The sequence below is a fragment of the Schistocerca gregaria genome, chromosome 7 (genome assembly GCF_023897955.1).
Source record: "Schistocerca gregaria isolate iqSchGreg1 chromosome 7, iqSchGreg1.2, whole genome shotgun sequence".
NCBI classification, from domain to species: domain Eukaryota; kingdom Metazoa; phylum Arthropoda; class Insecta; order Orthoptera; family Acrididae; genus Schistocerca; species Schistocerca gregaria.
The window spans coordinates 132,745,475-132,763,387 of record NC_064926.1 but is presented as its reverse complement, the minus strand read 5'-3'; the positions used below and the strand labels follow the sequence as shown (position 1 = coordinate 132,763,387).

The 17,913-nt window shown below is 43.0% G+C and overlaps 1 protein-coding gene across 2 annotated transcripts in view; it reads left to right on the top strand.

The window, feature by feature from the left end:
- LOC126282216 (ubiquitin-conjugating enzyme E2 Q2) overlaps positions 1-17,913 on the top strand; it is a 90,585-nt gene that overhangs the window by 32,247 nt on the left and 40,425 nt on the right. For both annotated transcript variants that reach the window (XM_049981763.1, XM_049981764.1), the window contains exons 3-4: positions 99-329; positions 5,040-5,199. In XM_049981763.1, coding sequence (XP_049837720.1) covers positions 99-329; positions 5,040-5,199 — 391 coding nt within the window. The remainder of the gene's footprint in view (positions 1-98; positions 330-5,039; positions 5,200-17,913) is intronic.

The window sequence follows — 17,913 nt, the reverse complement described above, 5'->3', positions numbered from 1 at the left end:
TAAGTTGTATGTAAAACTTAACTTCTAGTTTCATGACTAATTTTGCATATTAAAGTATTTGAATATAACATGTACTACTAAATGTTTAATCATTGCAGGTTCTGAATCAAGTCAGCATTTTATTGAGAGAACTATGCAGGTTGCACTGTGTACCTGAACCACCAGATATTGCACTGCTGAAATTGCCTGGTCCCCAGGGCTCCTATCGTCTTCCTGATCGACATGATGATGACAGGGAAATGGATGATGAAGATGAAGATGAAGACGATGATGATGGTGATGATCTGCATCTTGACATGGATGAAGGAGAAAGTGTTGCTAAAAGCAAGGTAAATCAAATCTTGCAAATTTACTGTTAGTATTTGAGGTGTATGCCGTATTATTTGACAAATACAGTGTGCAGTGCGAAGGGTTTGAAGTTGATTTAACAGCTTGTAAGCTTACTCACCTGCCAATTGTGTTCCTCAGTAGTCCTTCTTTTCAATGTTCATTTGTCGATTGTTTTAAAATCACTTAAAAATCCTTAGTCACATACAGCATGGTGGGGGTGGATTATATTTATTAACATTGACAGTCACAGTGGTAATCAGCATCCTATTACTCTTCATAAGTTTTGTACATCGGAGTAGTAAGCTCTCATACGTGTAGCAGTAATGCGTCGTTTACACACATGTTTGCTGTGGAACTTGACAATGTGAATGTTTGGTGCTGATCGATATTGATAAAATTGATACTGCCATAGTATTAGCACTTAATGACTGCCAAGTACCAATTGACTTTGTGCTCAGTGCCTACTTAAAGACATGCATTGAACAGTTATCAAATGTTGAATTACAAAGAAAGCTATTATATTTTAGATAGGTATGTAACAGACAGGAAAAGTATAGAATATAGTTACACATTAGTCATAGATGTTATTTTGATTAACAGTTGGCTGAATGTTCTTCAATTTATACAAATGCTGGTTGTTTTGTATTGACCAAGTATTATCTGACATCTGGTGAATTTTATAGCAACTCACATTTTTCAGTTGAAATATTTCATAAACCAACACACTGTTCTAGGAAAATTGTACATTTTGGAAACAATAAAGTTAGGATTGCACGACTGTAAAAAAAGGAGTTTTGAAATAATTATATTTTAAGATTAAAACATCTGAAATTGTAATGACAGGCTTGATTAAAGATAACTTTCGAAATATACTTTCTTCAGAAAAGGTGAGATGTTCTTTAGAAAGATTGGAATTAAAAAATGGTATGTCTTTCCTGAAGCACAAAATTATTGGCTGGGTTGAATTTTGAAGTGCGTATGGTTTTACTGACTGGTAAACTTTGAATATTTTATTAAAATTTTTCACAGGAAACAATTTATATTATTACCAGCAGCTGGTAAACTGTGCATTTAATAATAAAGTACTGGAATCAACAGTTTGGATAAATGTTCTAGATTTCGCAGATGCATGGTATATGTATTACGTATGTAAAGAAAAAAAGAAGAAAAGAAAAAAGTATTTACTGTAGGAATGGGATTATAGCAAGTGGAGTGTCCCACCATGCCATGTTTCAAACAGTAGCTGTTATCAGTAATGATTTTGTGTGTGTGTGTGTGTGTGTGTGTGTGTGTGTGTGTGTGTGTGTGTTTTGAATTTAATTTTTTGCAGCTCGCATCATTGCTTATTTAAAAATAAAAACAACAGAAAATGGTTATGACCCATTTACAAAATTTAACTTTTCAGTTTTATTTTGATCACTTTATTTTTGAGTTCTAATCAACATATATTTACTTCTATAGAGCTGCTAAGAATGTGGAAAAGGTGCCTCTCCAGTTTAGATGAAAAAGTTGGTAATGGGAAGGCTGAAACATTTTGAGCAAAGGGCTGGAGAATATGATTAATTGCAAATTAATATAATTAAATGCAAATACTTATACTGTAAATGATAAACTGGCTGCAGAGATGTTAATACTGTAAATGATAAACTGGCAGCAGAGATGTTATTTTTACCATGCCCTTATTCACATATGAAGTTAAGGTAAACTCGTAAAAATCTGGTTAAGAAATATTGGTTGGAAATACAGAAGTAGTAATTTAACATTATAATATTGTAAGCAAAAAAGTAGGAGAAAGTAAGTTTCATAAGGGACAGTGATAGTGTAATCTGTGTCTCATTATTTCGGTTATTTTATTAGCAGAATAGTTCATCAGAAGATAGTGCGAAGTCTCCAGGATGTAGTGGCTACAGGTGTGGCTGCTTCATTCTCTAGCAGATTTATGTACAGAGTGTGTAATCAAAATTTAGCAAATTTAAATTTCTGACACATTTTTCTGCTGCCACAGGCTGTTCTTGGTGCTCTACGTTGCCAATTGCTTTTAGTAAAGAGTCGTAATCTCAGAATGGCCAAGATGTTGAAATAAAGTGCATAGATGTGTTTGTAGGATTATTTTGCTGTGGATGCTCAGCAAGAGATGTAATTCACTTTTTTAAATATCCATAATCTACAGTTTATGATGGTGTGAAATACTCTGCTTCAGATCAATTACTGTGTCCTGGCAGAGGTTCATCGCTTGAAAGAAGGCATTATGAGGGCCCCTGAAGTCATTGAAAGAGCTGAAATGCTGATTTAATAGAATCCAAGCCATTTATGAGCAAAGATTGTAGGTGTAAGCAAATCAACAATGTGTGGAATTGACGACTTGTATCTTCAGTATAAATCACACACATTGGAGGTAGTCTGAGACTACTAGAGCAGTGTGTGCCTGCCACTGCCACTTTCTTAATCGTAATTGAATAATGGTTTTGCAGAGTTAATAATATTATCTTCTGAATAGTATTTTTATGGTAGAAATGACAGTTTGCTTGCACACAATACAGATTACGTGTATGTTGGCAGAACTAAATTTCCCATGATCTTGCATGTGCCAAGTGTTGGGTCCGAGGGTCATGCCATACCCCACATTTATTTTAAAACCAGTAAACGGTCATAAAATAGTATATGCAAACATTTTCAGTGTTGTGAAGCTGTTAATGGAAACAGTGGCATCTGGAACTCTGTTTTCTAGAAAGATGGTTCCCCAGTTCATACAAGCCATTCATCATCATCATCATCTAAGACTGATTATGCCTTTCACCGTTCAGTCTGGAGCGTAGCCCCCCTTATAAAATCCCTCCATGATCCCTTATTCAGTGCTAACATTGATGGGGGAAAAAATAATACTGGATCCCAGACAGATTGACTGTTTTTTTTTCTAAGATTTTTTGCCTTTCCAACTGCCTAGATCTAAATATTTTGGATTGCTGTGTGTGTGGAGTATAGTTGAAAGAACCTCCAATGAATCTTGACATTCCAGTGTGGCTCTAACAACCCTGCCATTAAGGCAGCATTTGCTGATGCTTGGATACATTATGTAACGAGTATGTTATTCAGACTGATTTTGGAGGCCATTAATCAAGACAAAGGGTGCTACATGAATGATTATACTGCATATCCTGTAAACTGATTCTTTTGTAATATGTAGTATTTTGCCAATAAAATTATGTTAAAGAAACTTTTGAATTTGTTCAGATTTTGGTGACATGCTCAGTATTTCATGCAGTAGCATTGAGGTATGGAGGTGGGAACTAAGTAAAATGGCTCATGTTTTGGAAGTGAATCATACAGTGGGGCATTAAAGTTTGTTTTACCTCAGCAGTGTGTGTACATTTCAAGCCTGGTAATCGATGGATCGTGCAACAACTCTGCACACTTCCTTTGCCTTCTGGCTGCTTCTTCAAGTAATGTGAAATTTGCAGTAAAACATTAACACAGCACAACAGAAGTTGGTAAATCACATTTTTAGTTTTGTGTGTCTGTATAAACAAAGTCCTGCGTTGTGCGATTTAAGTTTCAGCTGAATTTCAGTTGAAGTTGCAGAGACCTAGAAACATTTGTCAGTTTTAACTGTGGTGCAAATATTTTCCATGATGTGGTTGGTTCAGTATCTGCTGCTAACATCTCTCTCCACTTTCCACAGCGTTTTTAACATAGTATGAAGCAAAATTTTTTGTACATTCACCTTTAAATGGTTCATGAATAGTAGTGGCTAATTTGCTACATTTGTTTCTAAACAATAAAATGAAAAATTTTTGTATTTATCTGTTGCCAAGTTATTACATTTTCTTCTGGCTTTTGTAGTTACAGTGGGTGTCTTTAGTGATTGTGGAAATGCATAGATATTTTAATTGGCTTTCATGCAATTGACTCCAATTTGTGTATTATATTCTAATGATGCAAATGATAAAAGAAAATTGAATGCATTTTTACTTTGTGTCAAAGGGAGGCCATCTGTCTTGTAAAAGTGGATATGAAAAAAATGGATATTATATGTACAACTCTTAGATTTGTACCTGTAGGAGGAGTGTCTTTCTTGATTAGCAGTGAGGTGAGAAGCACATCGGCAGATAGGTTTTCGTTTGTGAAAGACTATTTGCAGTAATGTAAGAGAAGAGTTAATTGGAACAGTATTTTCACCTAATTTTGTTGTATCACTACTTAACAGTTTAATGTCAATTTTTCAAATTAATTATATGGTCAGTCTGCTGCTGCTCATCATAATTTCTAAGGCATGCTTAGAAAAATGTTCAGTCTTTGTGTCTTTTGCATAGTTTGTGAAATACAGAACATGAAGTAATGTTAGCCATGATAGTTATGTTAGATTTGGAGGACTGAAATTTTGATTTCTTGCTACTACAGTAGTGTGAAGTGAAGTGCTTTTCCTCTTAGGCAGAAATTGATAAATATTTCAGTTGCAGTATTTAAAAATAGATTAAACAAACTGTTATGTGCAATGAGAAAAGAGGCGTTACAGGAACAACGCTACAGTGTAAAATTTAAGAGAGTTGCAGCTACAATGAAAGAAAGTGTTTTTATTGTATGAACAGCTTGTACTTGTATTCTACTGTATTTGGACAGAATAATGTAAAGTTTTGCTTATATTGTTCTTAATTCTAAGCTATATGCCACTTTCCTTCTCTATGGGCAATAATTTTCTTATTTTTGTAAAGGTGGAGGAGATGGACACAGAACATCTGGCAACACTTGAGAGACTTAGACAGAACCAGCGGCAAGATTACCTTCGGGGTTCTGTTTCAGGATCTGTTCAGGCAACAGACAGGCTAATGAAGGAACTGAGAGATGTGTATCGCTCAGACAGCTTTAAGAAAGGTAGTCAATTTTTGTTTTATGCCATAGGTTTCAATCTTCACTGGGGAGTGTTTTAGTAAATGAATGATTGTAAGTTTTTATTTGTGGATTTCTATGTTAAGATGTTATTGCAAAATAAAAATTTTGTTTCATATGCTGTGGGCTTTGACTACTCTTACATAGAACAAGTTCAAATGTTTGTTTTTCTTGAAGTTTAATGAACTATGTTGTGTGTTTTAACTGTAGTCATCTGCTAATAAAGATTCCAAGGGATTTGTGAATTCAAATGGATTTGCCAATTTTAATCAGAGATAGAGGTAAAGAACAGTGTAGGAACTATGGTCTAAAATGTCACATTAGAAGACAGTTTTGGTAGTAATGAAGCAAGGACGGTAATGAAAACTCTAACTGGATAGATAAAAAATCTACTCACTAAGCAGTGGCAGAACACACATGTAAAAGATGGTTGTAATTGGCAAGGTCTCAAAGCTGTGGCCCCTCCTTCAAGCAGGAGGGTTAAAGGAAAAAGAGTAATCTCTGTCTGCATATTACCATGTCCTCCACCTTGAAGCTCTCAGGTTTTCAAATCTCGTCTGATACAGTCCCCAACAATGAGTCTTTCCTTCTCATCCAGTGCAGTAAGTCTCCCCTGAGGTGAGATTCTTTGTGACTTCCCAAAATCTACCCCTTTTCTTAGACTTCTCCAGTCCTTTTCCTTCAACCTTTCTGCCTGAAGGAGAAGCCACTGGCTCAGAGCGCTTGCCAATTACAACTGTCTTTTATGTGTACGTTCTGCCACTGCTTGGTGAGTAGATTTTTATTCCATACTATTAAATTACTTTGCCAATAATTGATTGTTTTTGTTATAAAAGTAAACTATGTCTTTAATGGTATTTGTGATTTGGGGGGGGGGGGGGGGGGGGGTGTCAGGGGTGTCATGTGTTGATTTCACCAGAGCAGTTTGAAGTTAACAAAATAATGAGGTGGCAATTGGTATTTAAGATAGCCAGGCAAAGCTAGGAAATAAGTGAGTAAGCAGTAGTAGATTTTTATTGGAGAGAACAGCCTCATTTCTTTTCGCACTTATTAAAATACTCCAGGCTGTTACACTATGGTTGGATGAATTTCTTATTGGAAATTCAAATGACCCCAGCGCAATAGGTGGGAATATTTTAATAAGTGTGAAATTTCTGGTTGTGAAAGGTCACAGTTTCCAACTAGTTTTTTTGTTGCACTTCAGTACTTGATAAAATTTTAAACAGCATACATATCTTTCTGCCATTCTGGCTGCCACAACAGTGTGCAGTGTGACCTGTATATGCACCAGTTGACACAGTACCTAATGTTTGGAAATGAACCTTCAGCGTTTCAAGTTTACCAGTATTTGATTAAAAATGGAGTGTTGTGAATATAAATTTTCATGTCATTGATGTTTTTCCTGTGTTGAGCATTGCACTTTGAAATGGTTAGAGCACCACTTTTGACACCAGTGGATGGCAGTAGTACCTTTGGTAGAAGAGGAGAACCACTGTTAGTATCCAGAGGAGGAAGAAATTTATTCTCCCATTCTTATTGTCTATTAATTGCTCCATTTATACAACATGTACACACTAGGTGCAATGAGATAACATAACCTGGTTGTTCTGTCATCAGAAATATATTTATAAAAAAAAAATTAAAAAAATTACCACTGGAAAAAGCATTGTGCAGACAGCTACATAACGGAGATAAATCTGCTAATCTCAGTGCAGTTCAGGAGAGGTGTTTTAAGGTTAACTGGGAGGGCTGTGTCAGACCGGACTGTACACTTAGTCTTACACTTAGTCTTCACATAATTGGTGTTGCATTTAGGCTTCCACCATGAGCAACAGTACAAATCCCCAAGCTCTGCAATGTTTCAATAAGGTGGACAAGGAAGCAACTGAAGTGGAATGCGGATCAATCACTGATGACTGCATTGTCTGACACATAATAATCTTATTTGCAGAGTGCATGTGGCTAGGTTTAAATGCATATATCAGACACACAGTGCCACGAGTTCATTGGGGAGGTGTGGGGTGCTATGATGGATGGACGTCAGATGCCTCATCAGAAATTGTTTAAGGGCTGTGCCGTATCAGAATCAGTTGTCCAGCACAACTGTCAACATTTAAGTGATACAATCATACCATTTCGTCTAACCTAGTTGCAGGATCCCACCAAGTGTAAATTCCTGTGAAATCGGTGGATACATGCCACGTGAAGCAGTGTGGTACAGAATGTTACTTCAGACGTTTTTACTTCACAGATATCCTAAGACATGGATTTTCAGATAGTTTTTTTGAGTATTGTTTTGTTTTTATATAACAGTAAACTTTTTTGTTTAATAATGCTTTTTCTTTCATTCCCTGCTCTCCTGGAATCTAAGTACAGACTTGTTTACAGATATGGAGATGGCGGCAAACTTATTTTGAGCAGTACCATTTGACCCCAATGTCACACATTTTTATCTAACCACCCACCGAAAAGCAAAAACATCGAGTTGCCAATAGGCACTCACTTAAGGAAGCAAACTTGCTGGCTTTTGGAATCATCCTTCAAGCTACAGTAAAATACACACACACACACACACACACACACTAAATCCCTACATGTGCAGTGATGAGACCTTACTAGCCTCATGAAGGTCTTCACAGACAGTCGGTACTCCCTTCCCCAAACATAGCCAACAAACGGATTTCCTGTGCCATATCCTGACACACCCTTAACACTTCCATGAACCCAAAGAATCAGCTACAAAGGAGCGCCCCCCCTCCCCTGATGTCCTACCTAAGATCCTTCCCACACCTCCTAAAGTAATGTTCCATTACTCACCCAACCTACACAACATCCTAATCCATCCCTATGATGATCCCACACCCACCCCTTTGCCACACGGATCATAACCATTTCGCCCCCTGCGGGTCCGGGTGTTAGAACAGGCCCAAGGTATTTCTGCCTGTTGTAAGAGCCAACTAAAATGAGTTTCACACATTTCGGCTTTTATGTGATGGTCCCCTGTAGTGTTTGACTTCCATTTATCAAAATTTTCCTGAAGAGCGAGCCAATTGGGGAAGGACACCATACATGGTGTATCGTGTCCATTGTGCATCGACATCTTTAGCCCACTTTCTCGTCGTCGCATGCAGTCCCATCCATTCTCCTTCTCTTGTGCGAGGACACCGTGCACTATTCAGTGTCGATTTCTGCATTATGATGGCCATGGACTACTACGATCTGATATCCAGCACGATAGCCAGTCCGTTGTGGTGGGGCTGCCATGTACCCTGTTGGTTGTAGCCACCTGACCACACAGGGATCCCTCTGCTGATGCCTGCGCTGTTAACTCCCAACATATGCCAAGGGGTAGATGCCCATCTGCCTGGGGAATCGGGGCTCCCGGCAATGGCCATCCTGCCAGGTGGCCTTTGCTGCGGCTGGGTGACGCATGTGGGTCGGTCCCCTGATCGAAGTGGGTGGCATTAGGGCGGATGACACGCCATGAAGCATAGTCCATCATCTCTTGCTGGTGGTGAAACACAAGCAGTCTCTAAGCGTTCATGAGCTCAATTCAAGGCACACAAGTATGACCCCAAATCATGCCCTTCCCTTGCCACACCATGGGAGGAATGTCAGTCTAAGGATGGCAGCGGATCTTATTTGCCCTGGTACCTTGTATCTTCATGATCTAATGGGGAATCTTTCATGACTTTGAAGCTTTAGTTTTTTGTTGAGCATTTAGAGGACAAGTTTGGGGAGGTGGAGGGCTTGTCCAAAATGAGATCCGGGTCAGTTTTGATCAAAACAGCATCCTCTGCCCAGTCACAGGAGTTACTCACTTGTGACAAGCTGGAGGATGTTTCTGTAACCATCACACCCCATAAGAGCTTAAATATGGTCCAGGGTATCATATTTCACAGGGACCTTGTTTCGCAGTCCAATGATGAGCTGCCGGCCAATTTAGAGGGGCGAGGTGTACATTTTGTCTGGCTTGTCCACCGGAGTCGGAGGATAATCATGTTGCCACCGGTGCCTTTATCTTTTTCCTGTGAGAGTGATACATTGCCCGAGAAGGTCAAGGTGATTGTCTACTGCTGTGATGTAAAGCCCTATATCCCTCCCCCCGATGTGGTGCTTTAAGTGCTGGAAGTTCAGCCATATGTCTTCCTGCTGTACTTCCAGCATCACATGTCAAGATTGCAGATGCCCATCACATCCCAATACTCCCATGTGCCCCGCCTTTAAACGGCTCCATGCCTGCGTTCACGAACTTATCAAACGACAGAAGCAGGAGTGTTGGGAGAGAAATGTCTTGACCATTGGGTGCCATACGTCACCTTCCCAAGTCAGGGCGAGGATCAAATGTCTTTTCAGGTACCAGGCGTCCCCGGTGTTAACGTAAATGGCATGTTGTCTACCGACGCAAACGCTATTGCCGAGCACTTTGCTTGAGCTTCTGCGTTGGCGAATTAACCCCCAGCCTTTTGCACACTCTAAAAACTGCGGCTGGAAGGAAACATCTTCTCATCCACTAAACGCTGCAGTGAATCCTATAACACCCCATTTTCAAAGTGGGAGCTCCTCAGTGCCCTTTGCATATTGCCCTGACACAGCTCCTGCGCCTGATCGGATCCACAGCCATATGATCAAACATCTCTCATCTGACTATAAGCGATGTCCCCTCGTCATCTTCAACCGGACCTGGTGCGATGGCATCCTTCCATCGCAATGGCGGTAGAGCACCATTATTCTGGGGCGCAAACCCGGTAAAAACCCACTTGATGTGGAAAGCTATGGGCACATCAGTCTCACCATCGTTCTTCATAAGCTGCCTGAATGTATGATATGTCGGCGGTTAGGTTGGGTCCTGGAGTCACGTGGCCTGCTGGCTCGCATGTCAGGGCGGCTTCTGCCAGGGTCCCTCTGCCACTGATAATCTTATGTCCATTGAGTCTGCCATCCGAACAGCATTTTCCAGACAGCAACACCTGGTTGCCATCTTTTATGACTTACATAAAGCATATGACACGACTCGGTGACATCATATCTTTGCCACATTGTATGAGTGGGGTCTGCGGGGCCCACACCTGATTTTTATCCAAAACTTCATGTCGCACTGTACTTCCTATGCCCAAGTTGGTGCCTTCCATAGTTCCATCGATATCCGGGAGAATGGAGTCCTGCATGGCTCTGTAATAAGTGTTTTTATCTATTTTTAGTAGTCATTAACGGTTTAGCAGCAGGTGTCGGGCCATCCATCTCACCTTCTCTGTATGCAGATGATTTCTGCATTTCGTACTGCTGCGTACAGGGAGCCATCCACAAGGTGCTGTCATGGGCTGTAGCCCACGGCTTCCAGTGTTCAGTCACGAAGTCGTGTGTTATTCACTTCTCTCAGTATCATACTGTTCATCCAGATCCAGCTCTTTACCTTAATGACGATCCACTCACTGAGTGGAGACATATTGATTCCTAGGACTGGTTTCCAATGCTCGATTGACTTGGCTCCCTCATCTTGGTCAGCTTAAGCAGAAGTGTTGGCAGCATCTCAATGCCCTCTGTTGCCTGAGCAACACCAATTGGGGTGCAGATCGCTCTTTGCTGCTGTGACTCTACAGAGCCCTTGTCCAATCCCAAATTGACTATGGGAGTGTGGTTCATGGTTTGGCAGTGACTTCAGAGTTGCATTTACTCAACCCTGTGCACCACTGTGGGATTCAACTAGCAACAGGAGCTTTTAGGACAAGTCTGGTGACCAGTGTACTGGTGGAGGCTGATGTTCCTCCATTGCAGATCAGACATGTGCAACTGCTCGCCAGTTACGCAGCACACGTTCGTAGTTCTCCTGAGCATCTGAATTATCGTATCCTTTTTCCGCCTGCGGCAACCCATCTCCCTCATCGGCGGCCCTGGTCGGGCCTAACTATTGTGGTTTGCATGCAGTCCTTTCTCTCCGAACTGGAGTCCTTTCCTTTACCACCTCTACTCGCGGTCTGTTCACGTAGCCTCCATGGTGTACCCCTCAGCCGTAGCTTCGTCTGGACCTTTCATGTAACCCTAAGGACTCGGTTAACCCTGCGGCTCACAGCTGTCACTTTCTCTCGATTATTGACATGTTCTGGGGCTCTGAAGTGGTTTACACCGACAGCTCTATGGCTGATGGTTGCGTTGGCTTTGCCTACGTTCATGGTGGCCATATTGAACAGCATTCTTTACCCAATGGCTGCAGTGTATTCACTGCAGAGCTGGTGGCCATTTCTCGTGCACTTCAGTATCTCCGTTCATGACCTGGGGAGTCTTTTCTTTTATGTACTTACTCCTTGAGCAGCCTGAAAACTATTGCTCAGTGCTACCCTCATCTTCCTTTGGTAGTGTCCACCCAGGAGTCCATCTATACCCTGGAACCATCCAGTCATTCAGTGGTGTTTGTCTGGACCCATGGTCACATCGGAATCCCAGGAAATGAACTTGCTGACAGGCTGACCAAACAGGCTACACGGAAACCATTTCTGGAGATGGTCATCCCTGCAACTGACCAGCATTCGTTATTACGCCACATGGTTTTCAGCTTTGGAGACAGAACGGCAAAATCTCGGTATGCACAACAAACTGCGAGCCATTAAGAAGGCCACAAATGTGTGGAAGTCCTCGATTAGGGTGTCTCGCAGGGACTCTGTGGTTCTCTGCAGGCTCCGCATTGGCCATGCATGGGCGACCCGAGGCTACCTCCTGCGCCGTGAAGACCCACCTCAGTGTCGATGCTATGCCCAATTGACAGTGGCCCATATTTTTCTGCTATGTCCTCTTTTGCTGCCCTACGACTGCATCATCGGTTGCCGGATTTATTGATTTTAGCAGACAACACATCATCGGCTGATTTGGTTATATGTTTCATCCGTGAGGGTGAGTTTTATCATTCAATCTGAGTTTCATCACCTGTCCTTTGTCCTTCTGTGTCCTCCACCGTAGTGCTTTTAGGGTGAAGGTCTTAATCTGTTGCAGGGTGGCTGGCTTTTCATTTTTATTTTCGTGGTTGGCCAGCCATTGTAATCTGCTTTTTTGTTTTACTCTCTTCTAACAGTTTCTTGCATCTCTGTTGTTCTCTTGTCCTATTTTGTTCCTTTTAGTGTTCGTTGCCTCTCCTTCGCTCTTGTGGTATTTCCTTTCTTTCTGTTTTGTGTTATATGTCTCATCTATTTTATTCTCACACTTGTGGCATTGTTTTATTAGGAACAAGGGACCGATGACCTCGTAGTTTGGTTGCTTTCCCCCTCTTTTAAACCAACCAACCATAGCCATTTTGCCGACCAAAGTGCAAGATCTTACCAGATCCACTCAATCGACACCACCAATTCCAGTCCTGTCATAGGCTTATTCTACATCATTAGAGGCCAGCCCACCTCTGAAAGCAGCTATGTCATATACCAACTCTGCTGCAAACATTGCACAGCTTTTTTTGTCAGTATGACAATCAGTTGTCCACAAGGATGAATGGCCATTTCCGAACTGGTGCCAAAAACAAAGTTCATCAGCTGGTGGCACTACGTGCAGCAGAGCACATCATGTTCAAAACAGTGGCTGCTTCACAACTGGGCCATTTGGGTCCTTCCCTGCACCATTAGCTTCTCTGAACTATGCAGATCGGAGATCTCCCTACAACTCGTCCTCCACTCCTATAATTGTTTTGGCCGCACCTTACACTCTACGGTTTCCCCTTCCTTTGTCTTGTCATGCCCCTCGCAATTCACATCAACTTCAGCGTGTGCTGCTCTCTGCCAGTCCCTAAAGTTGTACATTGCAAGCCCAACCTATATACCTGCCACCTCTCACTTTCACGTTCCTAGCTGGCAAATTGACTGCCTCTTTCCAAGGTGTCCACCCAGGTGGCTCACAACTATCTTGCGAGTAAGTGCTTGGCTGCCAAGGGCCACTAGCCTTTGCAACATTACTACCTTTCCTTGCTGCAAGCTTATATTTCCACTATCTCTTTCCCCACTGCCTCTCCATCGAATGGTTTTTATGGTGCATACTGTGCTTGGACCTGGTCCATGATTTGTGATGCATGTTTCTTTTTCTGGCACTTTCTTCAATCTTTCGTTACATAAATACATTGTCCTCATTGTTAGGTATGACTTGCCACCAATTTCCCAAGACCTCCAGAAGTGTGGATCGTGCAGGGAAGCTTGCCCAATGCGGTGTATGCTTCACCTTTGCGTCTTTCCATTTTTGTACCCTTCCCTTTAGTAATGTAGTACACCCAAAACCCAGCAAGGTATCCATTCCATTTGTGTGTGTGTGTGTGTGTGTGTGTGTGTGTGTGTGTGTGTGTGTGTGTGCAGGGGTCATCAAGTGCCTGCACAGTGGTAATCCCCTGACCACACAGGGACCACACTGTTGTTGCTTGAGCTGAGAAGTCTTGCTGCATGCCAAGCAGTATGTGCCAGGGCACCTAAGGATTATTGTCCAGGTTGCTGTTGCTGAGGCTAGGTGGCATCTTTGGGGAGAACTGCCATTTGGGGTGGATGGCACCATGGCAGATTAGCTGCAAATGAAAAGGATGAAGTTATCTGCCACTGATGGCTGTACGGTTCCAGCTGTCTCTAAGGAAGGTAGGTCCTCACTTAATGCAAAGAGATATGACCCTAAAATGACTGTACCCTTGCCACGCCACCGGAGGACTATAAGGTTAAGTAGTTGCAACCATAGAAATACTCCCCCCCCCCCCCCCCCCCCCTCCAGTACTTGATTTGCATAAGGACTGATGGTGATTCCTTCTTGGCCACAAAGACCTTATTCTCTGTGGAGAACATAGAAGACAAGTTTGTGGGCGTGGCATCACCTCTAAAATGAATAGTGGATCAATTTTGATCAAAACAGTATCCCCTGCCCAGTCTCAGGCACTGCTCACTTGTAACAATTGGGTGCCATTCCTCGAAGTAGTCGAAATGTGGTTCAGGGCATTGTTTTCTACAGACCTGCTCAATCTGATGATGAGCTGCACACCAACTTGGAGCAATCGGGTGTACACTTTGTCCTTCGTGCACATAAGGGGCCAAAGGACAATAGGGTTGCTCCCTGTGCTTACTTATTGGCCTTCAAGGGCTAGTCATTGCCTGAAAAAGTCTGGGTGATGGTATACTGATGTAATATGAAACTGTTTGTCCTCCCTGGCCCATGTCATGCTTTCAGCGTTCAAAATTGAGTCTGTCACCTGTGGAAAGTACCATTCTCGCAGCTCGCCAGATTGCACTTTTTTCCAGATAGAGAATAAAATACAAGAATATAAGGCTGAGGACAAACTAACTTATCATGAGTCCAAGAAGCAGCATGAGCAGTTGCATGCAGCATGTATCACAGTGTCATGTGGTGTGGCTATGACCCAGTACAACTTCTATAATGGGCCCTCAGGAGCACTCGACCATGCTTGCCCCCCTGATAGTGATGGGCTCTCCTGTTGCTGCTTCCCCCACACCTACTTTGGTGTCGTCGGCTTCCCACCCATTGGGACATTGGTATCCACCTCCCAGCCAGAGACAAATCACCTTCCTCCTTCTTCTTATGCCATTAAGGTGTCCCCCAGAAAACTTCCTTCCAAGGTTTCTGTTGATCTACAACCGGAAACCAGCCAGTGGCCGAAAGAGCCACAGGCTGCTGGTCGCAGAGCCTCACGATCATCATTATTACCTGAAAGAGATTCAGGTAAGCTCTTCCACTCGTCCGAATCCTTGAAGGAAATGAATTATAAGAAGTAGCTCTCCAAGAAGGAGTCCTGCCCCCCCCCCCCCCTCACCACCAGAAACCATCTGTTCCTCTCTTGTGGCCAAGATAGAGATTCTGGTGGCCCCTGAGGCCTCAGGTCACATCACACAATGAAACCTGTGTTCTTTGATGCCATGACCCATCAACCAGTGGCAGCAGGTGCCCATAGCGCACAATTTGCCTCTTTCGTCCCTTTATGGCCTCACAGTACACTGACAACATTATTCTCCATTGGAATTGTAGTGGTTTTCTCCCACCTCCTAGCTGAGCTATGGCATTTCTTAAGCACTCCCCTGGCTTCTGCATTGCTCTTCAGTAGACTTGGTTTCCAGCAACACGCATCGTACCGCTTTGTGGATAATGGGAATATTGAAAGAATCTTGCTAACTACAACAGGGTGTTGGGCGGAATTTGCACATTCTGGACATACTACATTGTGAACTTGATGCCTCTTTAATACACCTGTGGTGGATGTTGTGTCTGTACGGGTAAGGGCATTTCAGGATATTACCATCTGCAATGTTTACTTCTCTCCAAATACTGAAGAGTCTCAGAACATATTGTTTGTATTGATTTCTCAGCTCTCCACCTTTCTTAATCTTGGATGATCCCAGTGCCCATAATCCTTTGTGGGGTAGAACAGTGATCACTGGACGCCGTAATACCTCGAAAACTTACTGACACAACTTGACCTTTGCTTCTTGAATACTGGTGTCACACATACGTCAGTGTGGCACACAGAACTTCCTTGACTATTGATCTTTCCAACTGCAGCCTTTATGCTGCCCCCCCCCCACCCCCCCCCCCCCCCCCCCCCGCCCCCCCCATCCATCCATCCATGGGGTAGTTCATGATGAACTGTCTGGTAGTCACCACTTTTTGATCTTCATTCTCTCCCTCAGTGTCACTCCCCTGGATGCCTGTCCAGGTGGGCTCCCAACAGTAGTGGTGGGCCTCTGCTGTTGCCCTTGGCATCCTGCCACACTTAGTGATGAGACATTCCAGAATACAACTACAGCCATTATTTAGGCAGCTGATTTAGCGATCCCCTGTTCCTCGGACTGCCACAGAAGAAGATAGTACCTTGGTCTTCAGAAATTGCAGAGGCCGTTAGAAATCGTAGGTAAGCTCTCCAGTGCCATAAACGGCACCCATCGATGGTGCACTTCATTGCCTCTAAGCGGCTCCGTGCCCAGGTCCACCACCTCATAAAATGAAGGGAGCAAGAATGCTGGAAACGTTAAGTTTCTACCATTGGACCACGTACCTCTCCTTCGTAGGTTTGGGTGAAGTTTGAATGTGTCTATGAATACCAGACACCTACAGGTTGGATGTGTCTATGAACACCAGACACCTACAGGTGTATCTGGTAGTACCTTGAATGGCGCCAGGTTGGATGTGTCTATGAATACCAGACACCTACAGGTGTATCTGATGTTACCTTGAATGGCGCCACCGCCAAACATTTTGCTCTGCATTATGCTTGAGTCTCTGTCTTAGAATTATCAACCTGTCCTAAATCAGCTGGTGTAGCAAAAGCAATTATCTTTCACTACACACCATCTGCAGCGTTATAATGCTGCATTCAGAGGATGGGAATTAGTCTGTGTCCTCACCCACTGCTGTGATTCAGCCCTAGGGCCAGACCGCATCCACAACCAAATAGTCAAGCAATCTCTGTGGTGAGAAAGTACTATCATCCCAGTACAGATACCAGGTAAGCACCCTCTAGAGATGGACAGTTACCACCCAATTAGTCTCACCAATGATCAGTAAGTTGCTTGAACACAGTGTTGGCAGCTGTGTTGGCTCCAGGAGTCTCGGGGTCCACCCGTGATGGTATCCACCAAGGCTGTTCCACTATGGATAAACTGTTTTATCTGAAGTCTGTAATTTGAACAGCTTTTGCCTTACATCAACACTGTGTAGCAGTCTTCTTCAACTTGCCTATGGCATAGTATGACATCACATGGCGATACCACGTCCTCCCTATCTTACACGAGTAAGGTCTCCAGTGTCTGCTCCTGATTTTTATCCAGAACTTAATCTCTCATCGTATTTTTCAGATTCAAGTTGGTGCCTCCCTCAGTTCTCCCCACATACAAGATAATGGGGGTCCCGCAGGGCTCTGTATTGAGTGTCCCTGTCTTTCCAGCAGCCATCAGTGGTTTAACAGAAGCTGTGGGGTCCTTGTTATCATCCTCCTTGTATGCTGATGACTCCTGCCTCTACTATTGCTCCTCTTGTGTGGGTGTCACTGAACGTCAACTGCAAGACACCTTATGAAAGGTGCAGTCATGGGTCCTCAGCCGTGGCTTTCGGTTTTCAGTGCCAAATCAGTGTCGTACTGTTCACAACCTAGACAACCAACTACTTAATGTGGTGGAGACTTACTGGTATTTGGTGCTCAGTTGACATGGAGTCCCCATCTTCAGCAGAGGTGCTGGCTGTGCCTTAACAATAGATGGGGTGCAGGTTGCACTACTCTTGTGCAGCTTTACAAAGCCCCGATACAATGTCGTCTTGATTATGGGAGTCTGGTGTATGGTATGGCATCGCCCTCAGCACTGCAGATACTGAATCCGATACACCACTGCAGGGTTCGATTTGCAACAGGAGCCTTTCGAAGTACCTCTGTGAATAGGACTCTTGGAGGCTGGAGTTCATCCATTGCAGCTTGTCAATCGTGCTACAAAGATTAGTAGCTCTCCTAAGCATCTTATCTACAGTCTCCTCTTTCCAAATATGTAAATCCATCTCCTGAAACAGCTAGCCGGGTCAGGGATTAAGATCGCAATCTGCATCCGGTCCCTCCTCAGTTAACTCCAGTTTTTCTTCTACCACCTCTCCTCCGAGACCACTCGTGTATCCCTCCACGATGTGACTCTTGTCGTAGCTTTGTCTTGACCTATCACAAGGTCTGAAAGACTGTGTTCATCCCAAGGCATTTCGCCACCA